Source organism: Pezoporus flaviventris, unplaced genomic scaffold, assembly GCF_033815535.1.
Source record: "Pezoporus flaviventris isolate CSIRO_AGI_PZ_B2104156 unplaced genomic scaffold, CSIRO_AGI_Pfla_v1 ptg000025l, whole genome shotgun sequence".
In the NCBI taxonomy this organism is placed as follows: Eukaryota; Metazoa; Chordata; class Aves; order Psittaciformes; family Psittacidae; genus Pezoporus; species Pezoporus flaviventris.
Genome location: NW_026892573.1, coordinates 8,971,300 through 8,994,402, shown reverse-complemented (window position 1 = coordinate 8,994,402; position 23,103 = coordinate 8,971,300). Strand labels below are relative to the sequence as shown.

General features: G+C 40.3%; 1 protein-coding gene across 1 annotated transcript; it reads right to left on the bottom strand.

Annotated features, from left to right (window-relative positions):
- Positions 1–282: 282 nt before the first annotated feature.
- MRPS31 (mitochondrial ribosomal protein S31) lies at positions 283–20,384 on the bottom strand. The gene is made up of 7 exons (XM_061457436.1): positions 20,096–20,384; positions 17,496–17,786; positions 16,803–16,961; positions 11,791–11,937; positions 9,283–9,356; positions 5,496–5,639; positions 283–584 (listed from the first exon to the last, which is right to left on the bottom strand). Exons 1-7 carry the CDS (start codon positions 20,356–20,358, stop codon positions 373–375), a joined length of 1,290 nt encoding a protein of 429 aa, XP_061313420.1. The 5' UTR covers positions 20,359–20,384; the 3' UTR covers positions 283–372.
- Between the last annotated feature and the right edge of the window lie 2,719 nt (positions 20,385–23,103).

The window sequence follows — 23,103 nt, the reverse complement described above, 5'->3', positions numbered from 1 at the left end:
TGCAAGTTTTCCAGAATGGGAAAAGTGATCAAACCTGTTAAGATACGCACCAAGTGTGAAGGGTGTAGGAAGTGGAGTCAGACCCAGTATTTTGTACAGTCAGAAGATGAGTTTTGTGTTTAAATTACAGCAATTTTGGTAAACTAAACTTTAAATGCACATTCTACAAAAGCCATACTTTCCAGTTCCTTCATTTGTAGTCAAAAAATATCGACACATATGTGGGCATGCACACATGAAAGTACGACCTTTCAGTTTATTCTTTAAAAATACAGTTTCCAGGTCACATGATTACTCTGTATTTCCATTATAAGAAATTGTCAATTTTGATGTAACGATTCTTTAGTTCAAGGTTAAACACTTTCCCAAGTCTCAAATGTCTTTAAGATATTCCTTCTTTTCTTCAAAATACTTGTGAAACCACTCAATATGTTCAATCTTCTGTTTAACACTGAGGTGTGGGTTTTTTGAAAGCCCACAGATGACTAGTTCCATGAAGTGGCGAATAGGTCCTTGCCTGGGAAAGTCTTTGAGGTGTTTCTCCAGAAAGATATGTTCATGAAATTCAGCATCATCTTCCATCCCTAAGAGAAGAGACAAAAAAATGACAAAGTTATCATAACAGCAAATTTAACAAAGTTAAAAAGAATTACAGTTAGCAAATAATCTGAAATCACATAAAACATACCAGCATTATCACAGTCCTGTCTAGCATATTACTGCCATTTTGTGCTCTCATTTATAACAGTATCTACCTCAACTCTCTGGCTAGTAGCCTTGCTGAAAGCTGATGCCAGGGCAGAAGCACGGGGAATAATTAACAAAATAAATCAATCTTCTTGCTAAAACCCAGTTTGTTCAATATGGGAAGAGTCTGAGTCATCATGGGTACCACCTTTTACACCAGCGACATCTTCTTCGTAAGTGCTTTATGGAAATACTGATTGCCTAAATTCTGCAGAAGGTTAAAGAATACAAGCTAGTCTTGAACAAATGAGGCAACCTCATGAAGTATCTAATACAGAACAGCAAACACACTACCATATTCATTCCAAGTCATGGTTTTAACATCCTATTGTTATCAAAAGGGGCTCAGAAAGTTGTTTTCCTAACACTTTCTGAACCTGTGAGTGTACACTGATGTAAAAATGTCATGTAGCTCACCAGCTGCTACTTTTAAGTTGCAACCAGAGCAAAGGATGATGCATTCAAAAGCATCCACAGGAACAAGAGATGATTGTAGATCTCTAAACAAACACAGCTCAGATACTATTGTAAATTTTTGTTCTCTGTCCTGTGGATTTCCCTCACAATTTGTGTTCTACAAATTCCTATGTAAATTGGCTGCTTTCACAGTTCCCAATTCTGAGACAAAAAAAAAAAAAAAAAAAAGAAAACTGGGATTTGCAATTGATTTTTCTTCAGTTAGAGGTATGCGAAAATTTTTATTTGACCCTAAATTTGTAAATTACATTTGCAGCTTAAAGTAAAAGTATGTTATTAGACATACAATTTTCAGATTACAAGACTGGCAAATTTACACCGCAGACATACGTGTATATGTTTTTTATAACTAGCTAGGATATATTATTTGATGACATTACATAAGGACTACTAAAACTGAGGTAATTAAGCCACGCAGGTCCTAGGTTTCGACAGTTTCAGAAGAAATGATGCACATCTCTGGGATGGAGAAGTCTCTCAGCTTGTCTTCATTAAGTCTGCATTATTTCACCAGCTTTGTTGCCCTCCTCTGGACCTCCAGCAACTCAACATCTGTCTTGTAATGACGGGTCCAGAACTTGTCCAGAATCTTGACAGCACTCACGGTGCAGCCTCACCAGTGCTGAGCACATGGGGGAATGATCCTTTCATAATGCCACCCACACTGACTTTCCCCACTGGAATCTCACCATACCTGGATGCTGCTGGTTGCTTTCACAAGCTAACATATTTTCCAGATTTCCATACTTTTGCTGGTCACAAAAATCCAAGAGAAGTAAACCAATGAACTCACTACTGCAACAACCTACATAATGCTGACAGTAAAATTTGGCCATCTAGAAAGTCTTCTTTTCGGGATACAGAGTATCAGGAGAGATTATGTCTCGTAAATAATTTCACCAATTTTTATCTCAAACCCAAAAGAAATTAAACCATTTATATGTAGGTCAGAAGGAAATACTACATCATATATTTTCATCTCCCATCTGTCAAACACACGATATATTCAAACACACGGTATATGGTTTGGGGATGAAGGGCTAAGTCCAAACATTTCAGTTAGACCACATATTTCACGATTTCAGTCCACAAAAAGAAGTAAAGTGTGCATCACAAAAAAATATACAACTGCTCAAAACAACAGAGGCCGAAGCCTCTGGTGGGAACTGATGAGATATGCTCACACGATTCCCCCCACCCCCAGCAAGCCATAACTTCCACTGCATGGGAAGAACCATCTGTTCCTCAACTTCTCTTGCACTGTCCTCAGAAACCTAATTTGAAAGAACATGCATGGCAGGAGTCTAAAGTAAAAGGTTTTCTTCATCAACCTCAAAGCAAGAAGTCACCCATTCTCAATATCCTGTTTCCAATCCCCCACATACTATGACGCAGAAAGCCTGAGGAATTTCTCTAGCTAAAACACTAACCCTTCCAAGATATGATCAATCTTGCCTTAAAGACGGAATCTCAAATTCATGTGTCCATCCTTGTAGGGAGTGTCGCTGACATGCTATAAGGATAAAAGCTCCATCCCTGACCAAGTTGGTCAGAGTCTTGGGCAACACGGTCTAGTGTGAGTTGTCCCTGCCCATGGCAGGGGAGCTGGAACTAGATGATCTTAAAGTACTTGCTAGCCCTAATCATTCTATGATTCATTCTACGATTCTATGGCAAGTCATGGAGCAGAACTAAAGCTACTAGAAGCAGAAGAGGCAAGCAGAATGGAGGAGGAGTGAGAACAATTTTATGCAAGCTATACCAATGGTTTGCTGATTTGGTAAAGATTGATCAGGGAGATGGAGCGAAAAAAGGCAGTTTTCTGCATTTAACTGCATCAGGTAAGGAAAAGGTCATGCAGGCAGGAACAAACAACAGGGCAGTGGGGTGGTGGGGGAAGACTGCTACTGGCCACTGCAGCAAGCCAGTATGTCTAGCCACATCTTCAGATGCTCACACCAAGGCCAGAGAGGTTCTAAAAATCTTGACCTTGCCCTGATATCTCAAAGCACAGCACAGTACCTCAGTAAAGCATTCCAACAAGAACACCAGAGATGCTCTGAAGCCAAGTAAAACAGTTATAAGCAGTCTTCTTTCATTTAGAACTTTAAAGGCTTTCATAATGCTAGAAGTTGAGTATACATGTGTCCTGGGTTCAGCAGCAGCAGTCATTTTTTCTCCTTCTTAGTAGCTGGTGCAGTGCTGTGTTTTTGACTTTAGGCCTGGGAATGGTGCTGATAGCACCGATGGTTTTAGTTACTGCTCAAATGTTTGGTCTGGCCAAGGACTTTCTGAGCCTCATGCTCTGCTAGGGAGGAGGGAAGCTGGGAGGAAGCAGAGACAGGACACCTGACCCAAACTAACCAAAGAGGTATTCCATACCACAGCACGTCATGCCCAGGATGTAACTGAGAGTTACCCGGAAGGGCTAGTTGGCTGCGGGGTTGGATGAGGTATTGGTGGGTGCTTGGTCGGGTGGGGTGGGGCGAGTTATTGGTCGGCTGGTGCTGAGGTGTTGTATTCTCTTCCTTTGTTATTTCCTTTATCATTGTTATTACTGGTGGTAGCAGTAGTGATTTGTGTTATACCTTAGGTACTAAACTGTTCTTACCTCAACCCATGGGAGCAGGGGGAGGGCAAGAAGGGGGGGAGTGAGTGAATGAGCTGCCTGACTGGTTTTAAACCATGACAACATGCTTCTTCAACAGAAGACTTATATATGTTTGTGGCATAAAAGAAAATCCACACATTTGTTGATAGAGAACAAGCTGAGATCATGTCTTCCTATTGAGGGAGATGACTGGTACAAACTGCAAAATTAACAGCAGGAAGGGACATCTTTCTTTTGCAGAGCCACTAAAATTATAGTACATTGATATAATTGGAGTGAGGTTCTCAAGCTTTTGACACACCTGATCTGATTAACAGACTATGGCTGGCATTCTGATAAGCTGTAATTTACTGTCCTGGTATTTCAGCCTGAGAGGTGATAGATTTTAGAACATTCCACTGGAATTTTCCACATGACCAGTCTTTGTAGACAGATCAATAAAGACTCTTGTTTAAATATATGTAAAGACTCTTTGTCCATTCGGCACCCCATCCCAGACAGCACGGTTCCGGCCGCATTGCTGCAAGAGAAAAACCACTGGCCGCCAAAGATACTTTGTCAACTTACGGCCCCAGACAGCAGGGTTCCAGCCACATTACAACAACAGAAAAACCATTAGCCACAATGGTTTTCAGCTTGCAAAAACATGACTAGAGTATACTCAGATTGCCACATGATGGAACTGATCAATTCTGGGAGCAGTGATTAAATTCTATGAAGAAACTGCCAAAATAGGATGAGAAGAAACATTAAGAAACAATGCACCACATTATGCAATTTGCAACTCAGTACAGGACAGATTTTCAAAGACTCGCAGCTTCAGATACTAACCTGTTTTGCTTTCAGTGACTGAATCATTCTAAAGTAGTTCTGTGTGACGTCTTTAAAGTCTTTAAAAAAATGCCAAAAACACAACACAGCCAAGCCCTCCCTGAAGTTATGAAGACCCTTTTCCTAAGTGTGCACTTGCTCTGTGTAGTTGTTCTTCCCTCCCTTAGCATTCATTCTCTCTCTGCTGGCTTAACTTCACACAGAGCTTTTTTTTTTTTTTTTTTACTGGTACTAAAAATAAATACTGTGCACAAAGATGTCTGGTTAAGATAGATGCCCAGAGTGAATTAATATTGTGGCTACTTATGAAACAGACAGAACAAAGGGAGCAAGCAACTGTTTAACACTCAGCCAACGCAGACATGGAACTGGCAGATAGCTGATTAGGATCCGGCTAGCCACTTGGTCTGAGAGCCACACCAAAGAACAGAATCAGCATTATAAAATACAGACAGCAGTTTTAAGATTCTCCATTCAGGTTTTTCAAAGAAGTTGCACAGTAAAAGGTATTATGTAATAGACTTGAATGGCCTTTTGGTGTTGAAAGCACCAGGACTGATGGAGGGAGGGAACTTCTCCCCTTTTTGGCAGCAGCCAGTGCACAGATCAGCCAAACCACCTGGAGGACATCACCTGCAGAGCGCCAGAATGAGTTCATCTGAAGCAGCTCTGATTTAGGACAGTTGGAAAGTTGTATTTGTTTACTCTCAAATGCATGACTCATAGCTGAAACGCTATGTTTAAACAGTCAGAGGTCATAACATGCTCTAATTCTTAAAAAAAAAAAAGATAACTATAGACAGACAATAGAAGTTAACAGTGTACATACCAGCTTCATTGTCAACTGGGTACTCCCACAGTAGTCCATCTTTCGTCCACTCAATCATCTCCTCAAAACCGTTCCGGGGAGGCTGTGCAGTTACTGCTGCAACCTCCTTCGCAAACTCCAGATCCCAGATAGTTGGTGAAGATACTAAAAAAGAAATTTATAAAGATCTGTCAACAAGCTAAAGACTTCTCACTAGCTAAAACTAAGTCCTTTAACATTAACCTTCACAGAGATTAGTTCTTTCGGCTGTGAACATTTTTCTACCTTAGATGCCAGAATCACCTTTTTCAAATAAGAATTCTCTGTTGATACGAAAGTACATTAAAGTCTCAGTTACCTGATGAAAATGTACTCTGAACTCCTAGGTGACTTCTTTTTAGACCTTTCACACAGAACAGGAATTTAGGTTTTCCATAATCTTTTTTCCTTTTTGTGTTTCACAGCTTCTATATATGACAAACTCTGAACTTGACTGCTGCACTCTGCTAAAGGAATCTTGCTTACTACAGGAGTTTTCAGGTATTTCATTACTATACTCTCCTTCAGGGAGACAACTCAATCTACTGATGACAATTCTTTCCCCAACACTTGTGAGTGTCCCAGTTTTTGTCTCTTGGGCTTGAGAAATCCTGAATTCCTATCCTCTTCTCCCAGAGTCAGACAATCCCTTTAGGGATACATCTCTCCCGATAATTTTTTTTTTAATCAAAGTATAGTCATATGGCAGCAGAGTTACTCTTCAGGAGTTCCTGTCCCTCCGCCCAGGAGAACTGGTCATGAGCCCAGACTGAACCGCATCACTGAAGCAAAGGGAACAAGCTGTCACCAGAGGACAGGGAGGAACCACTGGCAGTGCCTTGGGCTGCTGTCTCATCAGCTGGCCTAAGTCGTGCTCCCCTTTGTTTTCTTGTCTCCCCCTGTTATCAATTCACACTAAGCTCCTTAGAACAGAGTTCTTGATGTGAATTCAAATATTACAGTCCATTTGACGTGGATCAATGCCAATGAGCTATTATTTTACTACTCGTAAGTGCAAGTATTTGAAACTAAGATACAATTTCATCTTTGGCTTAGTGGCTTACAACTCAAATGAGTTAACACCCCACCCCCCCCCCCTTTATGAAAAAAAAACAAAATGAAAGGGCAAACAATATTTTTACATATTGAAAAGTGGTCTCATTTTTAAATCAGAAGATACTTCTGCAAATTATTTCTTTCTTAGCAGGGAAATTGCCAGACATATATTCCCTAGCTGCCTACTTTGATTTGAGGGCTGGAGGCAACAATAAAATACAGATAAGAGACAACATGAGAAACCATATCAGAATGAAATTATTGTCCACATCTTAAAAGAATACCTTCTAATAAATCTTTTATTAGAAGAAAGCAGAAAACATTTTTTCAAGCTTGCAGTAAAGGTGATAAACACTGTATTTTCACCTCTGTGAAACCAAAAATACTGACATTTTACGTTAACAGTTACTGATATGTTAACAGTTATCATTTTTTGTCAGGATGACAACTGACTTTCCAGTGAACATTCAGGTTTTCAAAATAAATATTCAACATGTAACACAGAACTTGCTTTTCTGTTATGTATAAACAATACCTTAACTCATTATTCCCACTACTATGAGTCTAAACAGAATCAAATGTATAAAGGTATCAAGTATCACACTGGTATTTCTTGAGATTAATGCCAAAAAAAAATGTTGTCATTAGGCTCTCTTACACAATGTGTGCACATTCCAGTTTTGTGTTAAAAAAAAAAGCGTATCTCAACTTTTTATCTAGGGTGACTACCATGTGCCAGTGAGTCTGCATTGTGCTATGCAAAAAAGGTTCAATTCTCCAAGCAGATTTGATTCAATTAAAATGCCAATTACTTGAACAACATATTTATCAAGACAGGTAAAAACAAACACTGCATCACTTATTATGTAAAATGAAACAATTTTAAGGAAATGGACAGTCTTAAAAAACAGCAAACTGAATTCCATTCTAATATGCAGCTTTCATAGTCCACCACAGAAGTGGCTGCATTCAGAAAGCTCACAGCTGCCTGAAAATATGCAAATAGCACTATGTGACATTTTAGTAAAGAAATTAAGAAACCAAATTAACTTCTCCCTGCAGTTTCAAGTGTGAAAAAAGGAGGAAACTACTCAGCTAGAATCTGGCAAAAGCCAACAGTCCTACTCTTGAAACGGAAATAAATATGTATCATTTTCTAAGATATCAGAGAGGAGTACTACTTCTTCTGCAGCTGCCGGCTTTATATATAGTTCTAAGTCACTAGACTGGAATACAGGTTTGGGTGGAGGTTTTTTTCCCCTAAATGGCCTTGGAATAGCTTAGGGAAACAAGTGTATTGACGAGTGCTAATAATGCACATTTTCATTGTTCAGAAAGAAAAGTGAGAGCAGGAATTCTTTAGATGACTTGATATATCCACACCCTCTTAGCCAAAACCCCAACTATAGTAAAGCTAAATCTACGTGTGTGAAAGCTATCCCCCTCATTATGGATGCTCCTTCAGAGCTGCGGCATTCAGTGAAGATGAAGGTGGGGCATACCTGTTTTGCTGTTAGTTTTTTAATCTTACATGAGTTTCGGCATGTGTATTTGGTGCACAAGGAATTAGTAGTAGTGGTCCATGGCATATTGTCTGGATGGAGATCAGCAACAAATGGTGTCCCTTGGGGGCCTGTACTGGAACCAGTACTGTTTAATATCTTCACCAATGACACAGACAGTGGGATTCAGTGCATCATCAGTAAATTTGCAGATGACACCAAGTTGAGTGGTGCATTTGACATGGCTGAGGGAAGGGATGCCATCCAGAGGGACTTGGACAAGCTCAAGAAGTGGGCCCATGTGAACCTCATGAGGTTCAACAAGGCCAAGTGAAAGGTCCCTCACACCTGGGTCAGGGCAACCCCTGGTATCAATACAGACTGGAGGATAAAGGGATTGCTAGCAGCCCTGCAGAGAAGGACCTGGGGGTGCTGGTGGTGAAAAACTGGACGTGAACTGGCAATATGCATTCACAGCCCAGAAAGCCAACTGGCTCAGCAAAAAGAAGTGTGGCCAGCAGGTTGAGGGAGGTGATTTTGCCCCTCTGCTCTGGTGAGACCCCACCTGGAGTGCTGCATTTAACTCTGTAGTCCTCAGCACATGAAAGACATGGACCTGTTGAAGCAGACCCAGACGAGGGCCACAGAAATGGCCATAGGGCTGGAGGACCTGTCCTACAAGGAAAAGACTGACAGCTGGGGTTGTTCAGCCTGGAGAAAAAAGGGCTCTAGAGAGACATTAAGGCCTTTCAATACTTAAAAAGGATCTGTAAGATAGATGAGGACAAATTTCTTAGTAGGGCCTGTTTTGACAGGTCAAGGGGTAATGGTTTTAAACTAAAGGAGGGTTTATTGAGACTAGATATAAGGATGTATTTTTTTTACAATGAGGGTGGCAAAACACCAGAACGTGTTGCCCAGAGAGGTGGCAGATCCCTGGAAATATTTAAGGTTGGATGGGGCTCTGAACAACCTGATCTAGTTGAAGATTCAGTAACAGAATATCCTGATTAGTACAGAAAACATTTATCTATTACACTGCATGGAAGTTTTGTTTAGCAAAACTCAGTGTTACATTATTCATTTTATTTATAGTCTGAAAGCAGGAAGTTCACAGGTCGTAAGTCTTTTTTGTAACAGTGAATCTCTTGGTATTTTAAAAATTCAGAACTTGGCTTCACTGGGTTTTTCATTACTGAATTTCCACTAACCTGTTTTCAGTGTGCTTTGTGTTTCTGTAGAAGCCTTAGTGAATATATTAAGCCTCTTTCCTACTTTGAGACTTCTATAAACAAAAAAGAAAAACGATATTTAGTATTTCACAACACTTCACAACACTGCCAGATAACAAATTCAAAAGCACAAAATATTCTCATGAACTAGCAGATCTCTGGAGAGAATTAAAAAAAAAAAAAAAAAAAAAAAAAAGAGATAGTGACTTTCACTAAATCCTCAGGCTTTTAACCAGAGAAAGTGTTTATGACTTTGTTATTCATCTGTAACAGAGCTTCCCAAAACATTTCTATGTAAAAGAATGAGCAGAAATCAAAACACTGTATCTGCAGTCATTTTTTTACTGAAGTATTGAGGAATCTGAACAAATCTAAACAGTATCAAACACAGAACTCAAGCAATTTTACAAAGTTGCAACTAAAAAGTGAATCTGGTGATTTGGGTTTTTTCCCTGTAAAAAATATTGCACAATTCAGGAAGAGAACAGGCAACAGCTAAATCAAACAGTTCCCACATTATGGCATAAATAGCCTTTTTGGAAGATTACACAGCCACCTTCTCTGCCACACGGCAAACTCTCAAAGTATATCTGTATGGTACACTTTAAACAGCATCACACTGATGCTCTCTCTTCTGAATATAAAAATACTAAACTCTGACGACCTATTTTTAATCAAATTTATTTTTAGCATAAGCCTATGCTAGAAATGTTTTTACAAACCCAAGAGTTCAACAAGTAATCAGGGTTTTTTTTTAATATACATAGTAACAAAGAAAAACCAATGCCTTTACTGTAGAACACTCCGAACTTTAGAACAAATGATTCTTCTAATCACAGAATCTTCCAGGTTTCTACTGAATAGTTCCTACTTCACCCTATTACATATTCACAGTTACTCTGGCAATACTTGCCCTTCCTGACCTTAAAATTTCACATCTCTGGATTTACCGTAGATTCCTGCAAACCTGTGTTTGTTATATCCTGATGTAACTACCCCACATCTACTTCAGCACAGAACAATCTAATTACAGGGACATAAAAGAATGCTGATTTAGGATTATATTTTCCTATCTGTGTGTAACTCCCAAAATCACTGGCCAAAGATACAAGCAGGACTTGGAAGAATATTTATTTAAAAGTGACTAATTCAAATTATTATGTATTATCCAGTATCTGAAGGGGGGCTACAAGGATGATGGCGAGGGACTCTTCATTAGGGACTGTAGTGACAGGACAAGGGGTAAGAGGGGAAGTTCAGATTGGATATAAGGAAGAAGTTTTTTACTGTAAGGGTGGTGAGGCACTGGAATGGGCTGCCCAAGGAAGTTGTGAATGCTCCACCCCTGGCGGTGCTCAAGGCCAGGCTGGACAGAGCCCTGGGTGACATGGTTTAGTGTGAGGTGTTCCTGCCCATGGCAGGGGGGTTGGAACTAGAGGATCTTAAGGTCCTTTCCAACCCTAACTATTCTATGATTCCATGATTATAAAGCAACATCAGTCATTTCATTGAAATCTACTGACTCCATTTAAACTTAGATATTCTTCCTAACCCATTCTTTTCGTATTATCAACAGGTAAGTATGCCCACTAGATTTTCAGGGATGCAGGAGGAAACTCATGACTGGAAACAATTTGCTCATTATAAAACTATTTTAAGGTACTGTTCTTGAAGTTACATACCCAGTACAGTTTCATCACACAAAGAGAACAAGACAGCTTCTCAGATATCATAAATTTAATAAATGTTCTCAAACATAAGCGAAATTGACTTTACTTTGCAGTATGTCAAAAAGTGTGGCAAAGATATAAAATAATACACACTGTACAAGCATTTAACAGCTCAGGTTTTCATGTTTATACTTTTAGACCATTTTATTTCTATCTTTTCAAACTTTCAAAAACTTTCAATCCAACAACTTCAATGTATTTCTCATAATCAGTCAAGAATCATAATGTAGTAACAAAATTACTGTCATGTGACTTATCAGCTCTGTCTGATTATTATCCCAGATTAAAAACATCTATAGAGATATTCAGCAGCTGATAATGAAATCAGTTCCCTTGCTCCTGAAATCAATAGCTTATAACTGAACGAAAACTTCAGGACCAAAGTATCTAAAAGAGGGCTTGGACAAGAATCTTGTTCCACTTCTTCCCTTCAACTTCCATTACAAGAAGCCCCTCTTGCACTTTCTACAAGCTTTGCATCAGAAAAGAAAACACTGCTTGCTGGCCTTATAGCATTGAAGAGGCCCAAGGGATGCTTCCCTAACAGACCTTATCAGTTTGGTAGTTCCAGAACATGGAAGTTACCCAGACACATTTCAGCAAGCAGGTTAAATTCTTCTAATGAGTGGCTGTAAGACATTTCTTTGAGGTTTTTGCATGATCTACATGGCTCAATGCATACATTCCAATTTGTTCTTTACAGGAAGTCACAATTCACTATCCATTATACACTGAAATAGATGTCTCACAAAAATACCTTCCAGAGTCAGAAGACTGAGGTGAAAATCTTCCCGGCTTCATTCTTTGACCATCCTCATCAAAGTCCAAGGAAATGCGACTAGATATCCTCACACCTCTCTGAGCTGGGGACTGCCTTTTAACTGCCATTCCTGAAATAACGTCACTGAAATTAAAAACATGAATGTAAAAACTCAACATATCAACAAAGCAAGGAAGTTTGTCACATGTATTATCAGAAACTCTATTCTCAATTGGCTTCATAAGCCTCTATAAGACAGAATTTTACATTCCTCACAAAATACGCCCATTTTTAAGTCACTAAACATTCAAGTCTTACTTTTTAAACAACCTCAGTTGTTACATTCTATACACATTTAATGAAAAGTACTATTTTAGCCTACTAGATCTACAGTGAAAGCTTTCTTTGAAATCATTTTGTTTCCAAATAACAGAAAAAATTCATACATCTGCCAGTATTTCCAGAGTGTACGATACATGTGTTGCTTAAGTAATTGAGGATACAAGGAATATGCTGAAATAGGGAGGTAAAAATCCACCAGTTTGTTTTTTTTTTTACACAAACCAACACTGCCCAGGGACAGAGCTGTGCTGCTGCAGACCAAAAGGAAGCTTGCCTTCACACATCAGCTGACATGGGTCAATCATGCCACTCTACTTAGTAGGTCACCTTTCCTGATCCACTGCAATCTGTTGCATTGCGTAATCATATTACAGCATTAACAGACCACATCTTCCTTTGTAATTCTGTACTCAAAATCATACATGAAGAGCAAATGCTCTGATCTCAGCCAGCGTTCTATGCAGCTCATTCTGAAAACAAAGGGCAAAACACACCACCTTTCTGCCTCCACCACCTAATCACCTTAACTGGTACGTCTGTTGGTTAGTAAAGACCAAGCTGGTAATTCTTCCTCACAGCTTACCCTCTCTGCCAACTGCTTCCAGAAACATGCGGTCATGCAAAATTGCAGTGCTCAAGATAGAGGACAGAAATATGGTCTCAAAAAAAGGAAAAACAAGCCAAATCAAAAATACTGAATATCCATTTTATGAAAATCTGAATGAAATCCAAACTATGTTTTGGCAGTTTAAGTCAAAAGAGATTTCACTGACAAGAAATACTTCTGGAAAACTGTAAAAGTTAATTGCCACAGCAACACAGTAGGATTTCTCCTTGCTCTTAGATGTGGTTTCCAATGGCAGAACAAGAACAGCATAGCTCTTCAAGCACCTACTCTGAAAGAAAGGCATCTGAAAACAAGTTTAAAATATTTTCATTTTAATCTTGAAGACAAAACAATTACAGATCTGTTGAGTACCTCACACTAGAAATTACTCTATTAAGTGCCTACTGGCATTAGTGAGCTGGTGTCAGGCCAGAGGCTTGACACACTTCTGAGGGTCAAGGGGAGATAATTACTAAGGTCAGCCACATGCAGCCCAGCCCAACTGCTTGACTCAGCTGTGACTTGAAAGGCTGGAGTGTTCCCATGCTTCAGGGGGATCAGGCTTGCTCATAGCTCTCCTCACAGCTGATCTTGATTTATTTGTGGTTTTGCAGAGTAGCTCTGGTCAGGCTATGCTACCAAGCTATCAGAACATGCAGTCAGTGGTATCATATTTCTCCCTGGAAAGCTCTAATGTCACCCCATTATGAGTATATGAACATGTCTGGCAGCAACAATCATTACTCCATCATTTCAACCGCCCCTGTATTAACTAAAACTACGAAAGCGTTTTTAATGCCTTTTGTAATGAAAACATCAGATTACAAAGTCATACTCCAACCCCAGTGTACCTTCAGTTGTTAGATATTACATGATATTACCTCATGTTCCACCGTAACATTAAAATTCTAAGTTCATAGATACTTCTGCCCTCCACACATGCAAAGGGGTAGAGCTTTTGTAACAACCACACATTCTCTCTCCTTCCTGATTACCAACCAATAATTACAATACTAAAAATGGAGACGCAATAAGCTTTGGACATACTTTAGCCTAAGCTCTGAATTACTTTTTTTCTTCACCCAAAACAGGAGCTGAAATTTCAACTTGTAGTGCTGCAGATTTTATTTTGGTATAGTGGTGTTGTAATTTCCACTGAGTGAAACTTCATCCCACACTCAGGAAAATAAATTCCTGTATTGTTAATATTTTCCCCTCCTAGCGAACAGGCTGTCCTCATGCTGTCTTCAAAACAAAGCATGAGACAACTGCATACAACAGTGACCTCTGGAGGTCATGCCACAATCCCGTGAAGAAAAAAATAGTACAAACTAAAAGATCTGAACAATATATGATTTATCATGAATCATAAATCAAAATAGCAGTATCACAATCTTTCACAGCTAAGCATTATACAGCTCTACTGCTTGCGAAGGTGTCTCACTTATAAATAGTTTTAAGTAATGGAGGAATACATACTGGGTTTTGAAGTGTGTCAGTATATTGAATGCAAAACTTTTACTGGAAAAAAATTAAGTTAAATTACCCGTGTTCTCTTGTCAAATAAAATACAACACAAAACAATCGTATATGAATAAAATTGCTTTCTAACGCATTAAAAGCATTTTAGTGCCTTGTGAGACAGGTATTCTGGAGCATAAAGTCATGCCCATAAAGTCTGAGAGCTGCTGTGCTTTTTAAAACCAACATTTTTAAACACTAAGCAGGAAGCTGAAAGTACCACATTTATCTCAGAAAGGTTACTATTAACCAAGTTTTCAATCATGACAGTCACCAGGAGTCACTGGTGTTTCTTGAAAACTCATTTACTGGTAAGAATTTCAAACTGTTACCTAATTATTAAGGAAGAAAATGAAACTTCTGACCATACAGTGGGGGAAAAACAGAGAGAAGAGAGAAAAGAAAAAAGAATCTACGTTCCCAGGGGTAAAAAAGCTCATGCACAAAGCTGTCTCGCGGAGTAGAACTTGCCAACTAAAAGCACAGCAAGCCACCCATGGCATTCCTAGCAAAACAAAAAGGCTGGTTTTGGTTGAGTAAAATGCATTTTTCTAACCATTTTTCTAACCATAGTGACTCATCCACAAGCATGTTATAAAATGTTGTAACAGCACATCTTAAACCACCAATCAACTATATAGAGACACTATACAGCTGCAGGGACTTCAGTTTTTAAATTTCTGTAGAATTTAAACACTCTTTCAAGAGAAAAAAGTCTTTTTGCTTAGATTATAACTTCCTTAGGGACCTTCCTTCTTTCACAGCAACAACGGCTGGGTAAATGCTTCAGGGTGGCAAGGACAGCGAGTCCTTGATGCCAGTAGGCAGATGAACCACTTTTAGAGAAGAATATACTTCAACAAACAGATGCAGATGCATATGAGGTTAGCCACTGCACACAGCAGCTCAGTCAGTATCAGTACAGTCTCCCAACGACTTATCAGGTAATGAAGTAGGTTCTAATAATGTTTAAGTTGGCCACCAACAGCCAGCGCAGCTATTAAGACATTTTTGTACTCTGCTCTTCTGAAAACCTCAGTGACAGAGATAGTACAACCTCACTAGTAACTAACACTTAACGAACATATGCTTTGTATAAAATAGTCCCTTATTTATACTTTCTACATTAGGAAGGGTCTCTTAAGTTTTCTGTAATGTTGCACACACAAACAAAAAAAGTACAAACATGTAAATTTTACATAGAGCAGCCAGATCTCTTAACTCTTAAACTACTAATTCTAGCTCCAAAAACAGATGGAGAGAGAAGGTTCTGTCAAGGAGATCTTCTATATTCAGGCTTAAACGGCATTATGAAAACAGTGCACACACAGCATGCATCCTTTAGAAATGCTCGCATGTACTACCTAAACCCATGCTTCCTCCTCATATAGCAGAGAGTTCCTAAGTTTGGAGACACTTTCATTCTGCTCTCCACTATCACCATTAGCACTTACTAGGGAATCATGAACACAGGCTAAAAGGTAAAAGCGCAGTTTCTTCCTCTTCCATTCACAGACTCTGAAGAACATGCATTTTGTTCAACAAAGTTATTCACTGAGCACCATATATTCCAGTCTCTTTGCAATCGTCTAACACAAGCTGTCTGCAATCATCTGTCACACTCTGTTTTCACTCACTTAAAAGGCAAACATCAGCCACAATCAATAGCCTGTTAGCTGTTCCGTGTGCAGTACCTTGATAAATATAGAAAGATCTTTTACTCATCCCTAGAGCAACCTATAAATAATAATAATAATAATACATGGTCAAACTTAACTCCTGCTTTTGGACAAATTCACAGAATAAATTAAAACTAGATAAGCAGCTTGCAGTTCAGACTGCAAATCACCATAAATAAAGGTTTCACATTCCTATGTTGCTAAAGATCCAGTATTCTCCTTAGTTCAGCATTTCACCTGGATTTAATGATTTATTTTCTGTGTGGTTATCTGAATCCCAGCTGGGAAAAAAAGAGATAAAACGAAAATCCTCTCTTTAGCCATCATCCAGAAGAGCAGTATGCCCAACTGTTTCTGTTTCTAAACAAATGCGTCTAATTTGTTTGAAAGCCACACTGGAAATGAGTTAAGCCAAGAGATGAGTTTCTTGGGTTGACTGGAAAGTTTTGAAAGGAAGGGTGGGGCTATAAACAGAGCTGCTCTAGTTCTGTTCTGCAGAGCTGTCATGAAAATTCACTAGTCCAGACAGAATGTCTGAAACATCTACAAATCCATCCATTGTATGAGAATTTCAGAAGCTTGGAATAAAAAAAAAAAATAATGTTATTTTGCTAGCCTGTCCAAGAAAGGATAATTCTGGGCAGGAAAACAATTCCATTTCTGCAAAACCATTTTAGAATAATGATGACAAAATTTAGGGAGTCTGGTATAACCAGACCAATGATCATTAATTCCAAGGATAGCCTCTGCAAATGTACCTTTTAGCACCATCTTTCCAAGACAGAACCCAGTCACCTTCAAGATGATAGTGCAAAATCAGAATGTCAAACATTATTAAGAATAAAATTCAATATACAGACCGTAAGTTAACAATTCCCCCCTTTTTCTGTTTATCTGTGGTTTCTTCATGTCGTTTTAGTTGTGCAAGTAGTTCTGATTCTGTCTGCTTCTTATCGAGTGGTAGGGAAGATGCAACTGCAGAAGCGGCCTCGACCAGTTCTGGATTTAAAGGCCTGCCTCTGTAAGAGACACAACAGATAAGGAAAGACAAAAAAAAAATCTGAAAGCCTTAATATATTTAAATTGACATTTCTGTACTTTCATGTCTTAAAAACTCAGAAGTTACACTTGCACATTATCCCAAATGGGAGTGGCCAGGGGGTCATCCAGGTTTGCCCTATATTGTCCTAATCATCAACTGCCAAAGGACACCAACAAACTCTTATGCTCACAGCTGGGAAAACAGCAGCCCTACACCACTGCATAGCTCCTTGGATGTGAAGCCTGGAGGCCACAGATGCTATTGCTACCTTTCAAGAGCCTCACACAAGCAAAAGGTTGCTTTTGGTAGAAAGTACACATCATCTTTTGTCCAGATTCTCCCATGATTTAATGCAATCTACATCTGTATATCACGCTCCCTTACAAGATTATTGGCCATGCCTGGAAATGGCATTTGATGCTTTATTTTGGTTTAGCAATGAAAAAAAAAAATGGGGAAAAAAATAAAAGAAGAAGATAAAACAGGCTGAGAGAAGTCTGTTATACTTTACCGCTGGATCCCTTCTCTAGTTCTCTGAAGCACAGCACCTTCGGTGTCTGGGCTTTCCAGCTTATTTATGGCTTGCTTTTTCATCTCTTGTGCTTTTAACTGTTGGAGTTTTCTCCTGTAGCTCACTTCTACCTTCATGTTACCAATAATGTCTAACAGTTTCTTCTTTGGTGTTTCTGCTGCATCCTCCTTGCTCTTTGATTCCTCTTCAGTAGTGCTGTCTTTGGAAGGGGTAGATTTATCTTTCTCAGTAGAAAACACGCTGCTTGTGCTGAAGAATTTCTGTATTTTGCTAGATGATACACAAAATTTAATAAATTAAAGTCAGAGGTTACAAATAAGGCCTGAGGCTGAATTTTTTAAGTCTACAAAACCCCCATCAGTTACAACTGCTTAGGCCTGAGTGCAAACTGAGTATGTTAAGTACATGTCAAACATGTATCTTTTAACTTCTGAGAAGGGCTAGAGCACTATTTAAAATTCTTACCATTTATGGTTTCTTCATCACAAAAAAATCAAGTAAACTTTATTTCCTCCACAAATAAACTGTGTTTAATCTATGAACTTATAACTTTTTAAGTATTTCTGCATCAGGTAGCAGTCTAAGAGTTTGAATCTACTGGTACCTGATATTTAGATTCATGAGCACTACAGAACACTGACTGAAACTCTTAAAATGAGACAACAAAGAGATCACTATCAGTCACCTGGAAAAAGACTGTACACAGATTTAGCTTCACATCATTTCATACTTGTGGTATTAGTATGGATCATATCCCTCTACCCTATGCTCTGCAATATAACAGCCAGGCATTTGTGCAGACATATGGGGAAATCGATCCTGCTGCAAGATAACCCAGTAACTAACAAAAAAGCAGTTTCAGTTATTTTTCCCTCTGGAACAGCTATTTTACCTGGTTTACCAAATCACTGTAAAGAAGCTAAAACTGACATGGTGCAAGTGAGGATGTGAAGCCAGGGACAGCAGGGAGCTGCTTGGGATGCTGCTGCAACACAGACACAACTGCATTCCCTGGAAAAAACTACCATAATATTCAAATAACTGTTTTCTTTAACATTCTAAAATTAAATGTTTAATTTTTTAAATTTGCAACGACTTCATTTGTTGTTTAAAAATCACTATCAAGTTACTAAATTAAAAAAAAAAATACAATTATTTGATTCAAAATAAAGCACTTCAATAGATCTGAAGGAGTTTTTACATACCTCTCCCCCTCACACAATAAATAATAATTAGTATTTTATTCTAAAATAGAAATGCTTATAATCTGTTAAAAATAATAATCTGCTGTTCTCAGCAGGCACCATGTTATTACTTCAGTCGCTCTGCACTTCATAAATTGTCAGCATTAAATCCTAAATTTTGATGTTGAGAACCAACAGCTTCAGAACCACATTACTGTTGGTAGGAGTCCTGCTGTTTCGCAGTGAGCTACCCTCCACAGATCTTTTTCAAACACATGGTTTTTATTAATTCAGGCTTCATCCTCCTTAAAGCTAATTATACATTCAGAGATCTTTGTTATAGCAAGACTGTAAGCCTTAAACATTTAAAGCCAGTAGTACACTGCAGCTTCTATTACTATATTCCACCTACCATTGGCTGTGTCTTATGCTCAGAAGCCTCACTTAAGAAAGCAAACACAACTACAAAAGAAACCAAGCTTTTTCATACATGAGGTTATCACAGTATTCACAGCTTGTTCAAAAATATCGAGGAGCTTTGAAATTAAAAAAAAGTATAACAAAAGCAGTTTAAATCTTTTTAAAAAATAAAATCAAACTTCCAAATACTACTTTTAGCCAGTGCTTTGGGGATGTACCTCTGCCAACTGGTAGTACCGCTCTGCTGATACACACTGTGTAAAATTATGCTCAGGTCACAAATAATCACAGACTGGTTTGGGTTGGAAGGGACCTTAAAGATCACTTAGTTCCAAACCCCCTGCCATGGGCAAGAACACCTTCCACTAGACCAGGTTGCTCAAAGCTCCATCCAACCCACCCTTGAACACTTTCAGGGATGGGGTAGCCACAACTTCTGCCAACCACCGTAAACAGTAAAGAGTTTCCTAACATCTAAGCTACTTTCTTTCAGGGTAGAAACTCAATCCAAACTACTCCCTTCTTCCCATGACTTCTGCCCACCAATGTCGGTAGCGCACTGCCCCAGCAGGACACCCGTACTTGGGCCTGCCCTGCTTCCTGCCCGAGCGGGTTTAACCCCGGCGGCACCCGAGAACAGCGCAGCTGAAGGCGGCGCCGAGAACACTGTGCGGGCCCCCCTTACCTCACCCGCCCGGTCCAGGCACAGAGTCACGGCACTAAGCCGCTAAAACACGAGGCCTGCCTTCAACGCGGAGGCCAACGGAGACAACCTGCCCTCGGGGCATAGGCCGCGGCGGCCCCGGCCCCAGCTGCGGCGAACCGGACCGGCTTTCCCCGGGGAGCCGAGCACATCCATCCCTCCAGAGGCAGCGGCAAGGGGCGGAGCGCGGCCCTGCCGCGGACATGGACATGGCCCCGGCCCGGCAAAAACCCCCACGCCGCCGAGGAAGGGTTGTGGGGAGGCGACGGTACCTGCAAGAGCTCCGTTGCTGCCGCGCTACCCCCACCACCTCCCGGCCGGCCAGGAGCCGCACCGCGAGCCCGCAGGAGCCCCTGGCCGCACCGCCCCAGCCACGGACACGGCTCCACATCGCGCCCGCAGCGCGGCCACCGCGGCGGTCCGCCCCCACGCGTGGTCCTCCCGGCGCCGCCGGCTGGGAAAGGGAGCTGAGCTGAGCGTTCCGCGCACCAGCGTTCCGCCCGGCTCGGCGCTGCCGGTCCTCTGCCAAAACCATCCCGGTCGCTCGGCGCCACGAGCCGCAGTCGCGTAGGGCAAGTCTCCGTTGGGAAGCATGTAATGGAGGCACCCAAGAGCTTCGGGGAAGCTGCAAGAGCAGATACATGCAAGGGTTTCTTTTGGGGCTACAAAGCACCTACCTTTAATGATTATTTTGAGGAAACAAAAAGAGAAAGATTCGTGTCTATTAAGTTCAGGTGTCTCATCGGATGGTTCCTGTTATTTCCATCACTGAATACCCATTAAATTGGATCCACATTAGGGACACCAGTCCTGCCCCAGCGGGGGAGTGGCCCACACATGCCAGTTTTGTAAGACTTAAGTATGTAGATTTAAGTTCACAAAAGAGTTTTTAGATTTGTCAGCAGTACAGATGAGGACAAATGAAACAGCAGCATCCAGAACTGTGCTGCCATCGTATCTCAAGACCAAACTTACCTCTCCAAAGGACAGTTGATTTTTTATGTTAGAGCATAAACTGCTTTGAGAAATTCAAAAGTTGATTCCTTTACAGCCAGCTAACTCAAGTGTCTCTCACCTATCTCTATAGCTTGTGGTACTGAAAACATTAAATGTAAAACACCAGGTTTCAGCCTGTACAGTGCTTTTGATGCATGGCTGGTTCCATAGTGATGTTTTGGCACCCAGCTCCTGTTCACTGCCTCACTTCTTGCCATTTTCAGAAGGAGGTCGGGTGCCCAAGGGACCTGACCTCCTTCTGGCTCTGAAGGTCAGAAGACCTTCTCTGCATCCAGCACAGCTGCCATGCTTTTCCCCTTGTGCTTTCTTTCCAGCTGTGTGGCAGATGTCAACCCGTAGCTCAGAGGTATGTGTAGGAAGCACAAGCCAGCAAGGGAAAGGGAAAAGAAGACAACCTTCTTTTGTTCTGAACAAAATCTGTCCACATCTAAAGAATAACTGGGCTTATAAATACCAAAGAGATGAAATCTGGTGGTTTTCCAGCCTCCGCTCCAGGATATGCCCATGATGGTTGTGGGGTGTCCAGCCCAGGGACAGAAACATACAGTGGATCTGCCTTGAGGCCAGTAGCTGTTGCTGAGGAAAATGGCTTCCTGCTGTGAGCACAAATACTAATGAGAACCCTGATCTAGCTGAAAAAGATCAGAGGAACTTCAGATATACCAGAAATGCAAAGAAAATATTGGGTCTGGTTCAAGTCAGTCGAAAACCAAATTGCAAACAAAAGTCCAGTGAACTGGGAACTGCTGCTGTTGGCCAGCTTCCTCAAACTCTGTCTGACTTGTGGCAGTACTCACTTGCCTGTGTGCTTTTTGTCCTTCAAGGTTGGGGGGTTTTGTTGATTTGATTTATTTTGTTCGGTTTTGGTTGGTTGTTTTTTTTTTGGGGGGGGGGGAGGTTGGTGGTGGTGGTTTTTTTTCCTATTGCATGCAACAGCAATTTCAAAGTGACTTTTTTTACCTTTGATACACAAATGTCCCATACTTCCCAGACAAAGATCTTTTAATCTAGGTAACTTCACTAACAAATTACTCTTACTCCTAAAAAATACACTCTTTCATCACACTTTCATCCATGCAACTGCTAGTTATCAAGGATATTAAGCAATCTAAGGAAAATTATTTATTGTTCAATCAAAGTATAGAAAACAGAACATGGAAGAAGAATTCTCATAGTGCAAAGAAGCATCTTTCCTCCAAAGCCCTATCTCTGTTGTGGCTTTCTGTGCTGTAAATCAGACCCATCCTAAGCCAGACCCCTCGAGTACCAGAAAGCACTTCCATATTCCTGCTGAGCACTTACAAACCAAGATCTCTGCACGCATGTCCCATTTCTGCCCTGCCTAAATCTTTTGAGGGGAATTTTGAAATTAAGCTACACGTTGTCCACTACTAGCACCTCCACGCAGAAAGTATGGTTTGGCTTAGTAGACTAAGGGTGCAGGGCGCAGAAACAGCCATGTGGTGGCAATGTGCACATTGTAGCGCTGCACTTCACAGTCATAAAATATCTCGGGCAACATTTCAAGTACTCTCACCATCTCGGTGTTTTGTACAGGGTCCAAACAAGACCAAGACTGGTGGTCTGCCCGAGGAATGGCATTATGGAGAAACATCCTCAAATACTCTAGGCCTGATGTTTCAGCAGCAAACGGCAAGAGCAGGCAGCATGCAGTTTAATGGCATATTATTTGCAAGCTTCAGTGCATGAGAGTGCTTTTCACCAACTGTGTCTTCCAACAGTCAGGCTAAGAAGGAAGTCAGTACAAAGGTCAATTCTTTGACACTAAACAGTGATCTCTAAGTATTTCAGGTCATTTGAGATGCACAGCTAACTCCAACCACTAACTGATTACCACATCTCAGCAATCATTTCTACATTGAAGTCATAAAATCATTTACAATTTGATGTATTGTTTCTAAAGCCATTTATAACCTAGCTTGCTCTTCCTTAACAATTGCCATATTTTGAATAATAGCCATAAACCATTAAAAGAATATTTCAAGAAAGTAGCCATGTAGAAAAAACATATCTGAACCCTACAATTAATTAAAAGTGATGAGGGGAAATGTACATTTAGCTTTCTGGTACTTATAACACTTTTTCTTGGCTTGGGATTTGAAAGTTGGAGCTGTCAGTGTTATTTGGTGGAAAACATCATGGATGTAAACACAAATACATGGCTCTGAGGTCTCAATCCATGCAAACACACGTGCAGCTCAGCAGGGCTTGAAGGCATACAGCACTGCCCAGAAACACTGCC